The 7016-nt window shown below is 36.9% G+C and overlaps 1 protein-coding gene across 2 annotated transcripts in view; it reads right to left on the bottom strand.

Annotated features, from left to right (window-relative positions):
* The window catches only part of LOC106873894 (uncharacterized), a 161052-nt gene that overhangs the window by 15207 nt on the left and 138829 nt on the right, over nt 1–7016 (bottom strand). For both annotated transcript variants that reach the window (XR_008264623.1, XM_052969704.1), the window contains exon 2: nt 1806–1886. Coding sequence is in view for 1 of the 2 variants with exons in the window: in XM_052969704.1 (XP_052825664.1) it covers nt 1806–1886 (81 nt within the window). In the remaining variant the exon portion in view is untranslated. The remainder of the gene's footprint in view (nt 1–1805; nt 1887–7016) is intronic.

Here is a 7016-nt window from a genome sequence, read left to right as displayed (position 1 = left end):
ATATATATATATATATATATATATATATACTGCCATAGATATACATACATTTATACACATTCTTTAGACACAATACAAACATTCATACTTATGCACACACGTGTTTATATACACACTATTGACGATTCCTTTCACTTCTTAGCATTAGGTTAAACAACAGTTTTCAGACCCATGCAGTCATTATACATACATACATATCCTTTTATTTCACACTAATGTACATACACCTGTATTTACTTACATATATCTCTCTAAAGAGACTCTCATTTTTCTCTCATCAATGTGCATCTCTCCATGTCACTCTACCAACCATTTTCGACTAACGCTATAACATTCCTCCAGCGTAAGCCGGTCCTTTCTATAGGCACTTCCTCTTTACCTAAACAACTGTACCTAACAAATCAGTAATTATGGGATCATACAATGTAGGTGTACAACAATATAAATAATATCATTTAGATATACCAATAATGATACTGAGACATTATAATAACATTTTTGAGTAAAAAACTGATTGGTATAACTAAACGATCATTGATACATACAAATTATTGCAAACATTATATAATTCAGGTAAGCAACATCACAATCTTGGAAGTAGAAATAATCATCAAATTATAAGTACATTTTTGAGTAAATAAAGGGTTAATATAACATTTAACATTATGTATTCTTTCCAAATTACAGAAATGAGCTTTAAGTCTATGGTTACATGTTAAAATAATCAACTATTTGTTGGTTATTTTATCATTAGATAATGTCATTTCAAGAGTCTCTTTCAGGCAGGGGTTACACGCTTTTGAGTATGCGTTATATGGTTTTGCATTTCGTAGTACTGTACAAGTTGTGCTGTATTGTATTTTCTCTGTTTGAGGTCCCATATGAGGTCTGCGAGTGGTGTGCATTGCCTTCTACAGCTGTTCCAAAATGATGTTGCATGTGTTCCTCCAGCATTTCTTGAAGGTGTCGCAATATATGTATATACAGGTGCACTTATTTTTACAGTGCATTTATATGTTTCTATGTTAACACTCAATCGTCAAAGGACTTTTATATATACATATAATACACATACACATACACTCACACACATACACATACACACACACATGTATTTATGTATGTATACTTGTTTTACAGTACATTTATACCATTTATACATAAGTCTCTTTGGCAATTGAGTCTTTACATTGAAGCATTACATATAAATGTACTGTAAAAACAAATGCGCATGTATGTATATATATATACATGTGTGTGTGTGTGTGTGTGTGTGTGTGTGTGTGTGTAGATATTGGCTCAACTAGGGACACCTTCAAGAACTTCTGGGGGAACAATGTAGAATATTTTCTTTTGTCACTTATCTCATATCCAATTAAATGAGAATATTGACCACAGACATTGTTGTCTATCAAACTCATAACATTTCTTGAAATTTCAAGGTCCATGTAAATACAACACAGAAACTTTTTATTGCTGATCTGGAGACATTTAAAGGAATTAGCAGTAGATATTTTCATGCGAAAAAAAAGTTATTTTGCGCGATGTAACCCCACATTTTTTTGGATTCTCTCAAAAAAATTCAACAAACATTTCATGTAAAAAATGTTTTGTTTAATGCTTGCCTGGGTTGTTGAACTCTATAGTGAAAATAGGAATCAATACAGCTCTGGTAAATGTTTAAGATTTACATCTTAGATATTACATAATTTATGCCACTAAGTTATGTAGGCCACGCAAGAAAACCGTGTATGAGAAATATGTGAAAATATTACGGAGTAGATTCCATAGTTTATATAACTTACCTGCGATTATGTCCGAACCAAAAAGCAGGACAATGATGATTGTGATTAAAGAAGGTATTCTTAACATAGCCATTGATGGTACTGCAAATAAATTCACATGGGGTTTACATGGTTATACGGTTGTTGTTTTTTTTTCTTATAAAATTATTCTATAGATGTAATGAATCGCAGAATATAAAAGAAAAACAATAAAAGAAAACAAATTTATTCACTGGATTGGAATAATGGAGGACCAAGTGTTTAGTAATTATCACTAACTGTTATTTTTAACTATTTATATTATTTTCTTTTACTTAACAACATGGAGACAATCTGAAATTCAAAAAAATCTAGATCGAAAGAACTTGGAATTCACTAAAGAATAAAACAAGACAAACATATTAACATATTAATATCAGAACTTTTATATGCAAACGCTTGCAATGAAGATGAAATATTGCTCTTTGCTAATTAGTAACACGCTAATATTTGTATTCAAGACACACACACACACACACACACACACACACACACACACACACACACATGCAATGGAAACACTCCTATAACTAGCGTCCTAGCGTCTATAACTGTCATAAGAAACACTCGATGATGTGTTGGAAGCACTCATATACAAGTTATCTTGTCCAACCGGTTGTATGAATTCATAGAAAGTAAATGTTTCTACAGACATGAAAAAGTAAATATTTAACTAACTTGACGTTTTAGTGATCTAAAATTTGCAGTGGAAACTCGAACGTCTTGACATTGCAAGAACGAAGACTAAACATACTTGGTAGATATTTTTGACCAGTTTGAAGATTAATGTAATATCTTCTGCGTAAATATAATTTTCAGTTAAAATATTGCGACTTGGATATTTCCTTGTCTTTATTTTCTGCTTCTGGTTGATAGTATGTTTTTTTTATATTTTTTATCGCTAGATATATCATATATATCTATCAGTTTCTAATACACAAGCTTTTGTCAGTGATCTTTTATGTATTGAACATTTTCCCCAACACTTTCATTCAAGTACGTTTGAATAGCAGCTTGATAGCAGTAGCACGATGGGGTACCCAAAAGTAACCGGAAACGTTCTCTGTGGGACAAGCCCGTTGTAATCCAGGCTTTCACCGCTAGAAGCCACTTAATGCTACCCTCAGGCACCAATCTGCCGACCGGCATCGTTGGCTGTAGTTTAACCGTCACGTGATGTGTCTTTATTTTGCAGCGCTTCTCCCCTGTTCGTCGATTTTTGCGATGGCTGAAAGAAAGGGACAGCATGCTTCCGTGAAATTCTGGGGGAAACGGCGGCCAAAACAGTTGTCATGCTTCAAACAGCTGTCATGAGCAAAACACAAGTTTACGAGAGGTTTTCACTCCTTAGGAATGTTTACTTATCGTTTGAAGGCCAACTTCGTTCAGAGTGACCGTCGACTTCCTGAACGAATGAAAACATCACGAAAATTCATGAACTGGTCTTGGAGGGCCATCGCCGAACAATTGACAAACTTGTTGATATGACTGGTGTGTCCCGGAGCTCCTACCAACGAATTTTGTGCGAGGAACTGCGAATGAAAAGAGTTGCAGCAAAATGTGTGCCTCACTTGCTCAAGGAAGATCAAAAGTAGTCACGACTGAATGCGTGTCGTGAACTGAAAGAATATTTGGAAGTTGATCCGAACCATTTTTCGAAGGTTACCACTGGTGACAAAAGCTGGTGCTACGGTTACAACCCCGAAACCAAGCAGCACTCAAGTCAATGAAGTCATTCAATGTCACCACGCCCTCAAAAAGTGGATCAAAGGAAGTCTAATGTCAAGACAATGCTAATTTGTTTCATCGATGCGAAAGGAATTGTCCAAACAATATTTGTTCCTCCTGGTCAAACTGTTAATCAGATATTTTACTTGGCAGTTCTGAAGCATTTGCGAGATCCAGCGAGACGAAAACACCTCGACAAGTGGCAAAACTGACAGTGGTGGTTTCATCACGACAATGCGCCTGTGCACACCGCCTTGAGTGTGAGACAGTTTTTGACCAAAAATGACATGACCCCATTTACCTACCATTCCTATTCACCCGATCTTGCTTCCTGTAACTTTTCTTTTTCTATTCCTCCGAATGGAAAAAGTCCTTAACCAAAAACGTTTTGCAGATGTAGAAGATGTGAAGAAAAAATGACGGAGGCGTTAAAAGGCATTACTTCGCAAGAGTTCCAGCACTGCTTTAAACAGTCGAAAATGTGTCTGGACTGATGCATTGCTTCAAATGGAGAATACTTTGAAGGCGATAAGAGTGTAAACATGTAAAAATTAAGTGAATAAAATAATATTGTAAAATTCCGGTTTCATTTGGGTACCCCCTTTTTGGGGTAGTTAGCACGGCATTAGTAGTTTAGTTAGGGTTTAGCAGTTAGCAAGGGATTACTGGTTAGCATGGGATTAATGGGAAGCAAGGCATTAGTACATAGGAAGAATTAGTAGTTAGCAAGGGATTTTTGTTGTTGATGGCACTCCGTCGCTTACGACGACGAGGGTTCCAGTTGATCCGATCAACGGAACAGCCTGCTCGTGAAATTAACGTGCAAGTGGCTGAGCACTCCACAGACACGTGTACCCTCAACGTAGTTCTCGGGGATATTCAGCGTGACACGGTGTGACAAGGCTGACCCTTTGAATTACAGGCACAACAGAAACAAGAAGTAAGAGTGAAAGAAAGTTGTGGTGAAAGATTACAACAGGGTTCGCCACCATCCCCTGCCGGAGCCTCGTGGAGCTTTATGTGTTTTCGCTCAATAAACACTCACAACGCCTAGTCTGGGAATCGAAACCGCAATCCTATGACCGCGAGTCCACTGCCCAAACCACTGGGCCATTGCGCCTTCACTAGCAAGGGATTAGTAGTTATTTAAAATTAATTTCTGATCCTAAGAGGCTATATGTTTTCAATTATTATCTCCCGTGACGTTCTCATGTTTTTCTTCTTTTTTCTTTAATATCAGTCGCAATGCTCATCCTGGCTGAAATCCATTTCTATATTGAGTGAAAATGCTGTACACAGATCTAATTGTCTATCAGTAATAGAAGTGTTAGAATATAGCTTTAGGTTATCAATAAGAAACCTTTATTATATCAACTTTTTTGCTTTTTCTTATGTTAAACTGTTTATGTGTGTATATTAGGACGCATTTACATGTTATTCTGCAAAAAATGAAGTTTCTGAATTAACTTAAGTCACTGAAATATAATCTAGGTTCAAGGTGTACGTATATTTGGTAGTTAATCTGAAATTGTGAGGTTTGTTGTTATACAGAACACACGCACACACACACGCACGTAAGCACGCACGCACGCACGCACATATATACGATGGGATTTCACAGAATTTCAACCGATCAAATTCACTCACAAGGCAATCGTCCGTTCGAGGTTATTGTAAAAGATATTTGTCCAAGGTTTCGTCCAGTGATGTTGAATTCGAAACCACGTAGCTGCAAGGCAAGCTGCTTATCTACATACCCATGAATTATGTAAAAAGTTTTCCCAAAACTCAAACAGAGACGGAGTCACTGCTGCAAACTAATAGACTACTCATTAATGTTACTACACTCCTTTTACCGACAACGATGAATAGTTTGAGAAGGGAAGGGCATGTTAGATAATGTAGTCCTTGGTGCAGTATGTACTATGTACTTGGTGCAGTATGTACTATGTAGGTGTGGACTAAACAACAGCAGCAACAAACATACGAACACGAAAACAGCAACAATAACAACAAGCATAAAAAGCAAGAAAACATCAAGAACAACAACATCAACAAACATACAAACAACAAAGCAGCAACAACAATAATAACAATAACAGCAACGATGAGCTGCGTTTATTCACGATATCTATTTCCAGTTAGATAGAATGACTGGAGAGAGCTAGAAGTGTCCTGTGTCTTGGCTATGCCTTCAAGGTAGATGGTACCAAATGGCAGCCAGTACATTTGTTTCCTGACATTCTCTGACTTTTTGTCATTTGATACCGTTAGCAGGTGATGTGCTGGGGCTGGAGTAAGGACTGAGGGATTCACGTGAGTTCATGTCAGAAGGTGTAGCTAAATGATTAAGTGAAAAGCTGGCGTGAATTGGCGTATGATCGTCATCATATACCAACGGCCAGCTGTCACGAAACGAAATATGATTACGCATGGATCATATGGTCACCCATCCCACACAAAAAATCCCCTAAAACAAATAAATATAAAAAAAATTCTTAGATTAACAAAAGGCCACGAGTTTTTTTGTGAAACACATGTTTAGCATTAATTACATAATTTATTTATTCATTTATTTATTTATTTACTTATTTATTTATTAACCCTGAAGGAATGAAAATCCAAAAGTCAACTAAGGCAGGAACGAACTCAGATACTTAGTCCGGTGCTTTATTGCTTGAATTGTCACTGATCTCACAGTATGTAACATTGATTTCTTAGATTAATGTAAAGTCAGAGATTTATAGGGAGGAATTATAAGCGATTAAATCGACAATAGAACGGACATACCTGATGCCTGTTCTCGGGATCTAAAATGGTAACTGTCGAAACTGAAAGAATTTAAACCTAGAGACCGAGAAACGTAACTAAATACTTCAAAATATTTAATTTTAGAATTCGAACACTTTTGCCACCCGTCACTTTTATTTGATGATGACAATGATGGCGAAGATGATGAAGACTGCGACAATGACGGCACTAATGATGACGCTGAAGGCGGGGAGCTGGCAGAAATGTTAACACGCCGAACGGAATGCTTAGCGGTATTTCGTTTGTCTTTACGAATCTGAGTTCAAATTCTGCCGAAGTCGACTTGCCTTTCATCCTTTCGGGGGTTGATCAATTAAGTACCAGTTGCGTACTGGCGTCAATCTAATCGACTGGCCCTCGCCCCATAAATTTCGAGCCTTGTGCCTAGAGTAGAAAGCAATAATGATGACACTGGTGGTCGTTTCTACCGTAGCCACAAGACAAGGCCGGAAATTTGGTGGGATGACAATAATTAAATATACTCCCCTCCCCTTTAGTATTCGACTCGTACTTTCTTTTATCAACTTCTAAAGGATGAAAGGCAAAGATGACTTTAGCAGGATTTGCACTCAAAATATAAAGAGCCATAATTTTATATCGGTTTTAAGTTTTAGCACAAGGCTAGTAAGTACAAGGGCAAGGGGCAAATCGATT

The sequence above is a fragment of the Octopus bimaculoides genome, chromosome 7 (genome assembly GCF_001194135.2).
Source record: "Octopus bimaculoides isolate UCB-OBI-ISO-001 chromosome 7, ASM119413v2, whole genome shotgun sequence".
Lineage (NCBI taxonomy): Eukaryota > Metazoa > Mollusca > Cephalopoda > Octopoda > Octopodidae > Octopus > Octopus bimaculoides.
Note: the sequence above shows the minus strand (reverse complement) of the source record. Positions and strands in the feature narration are given on the sequence as shown.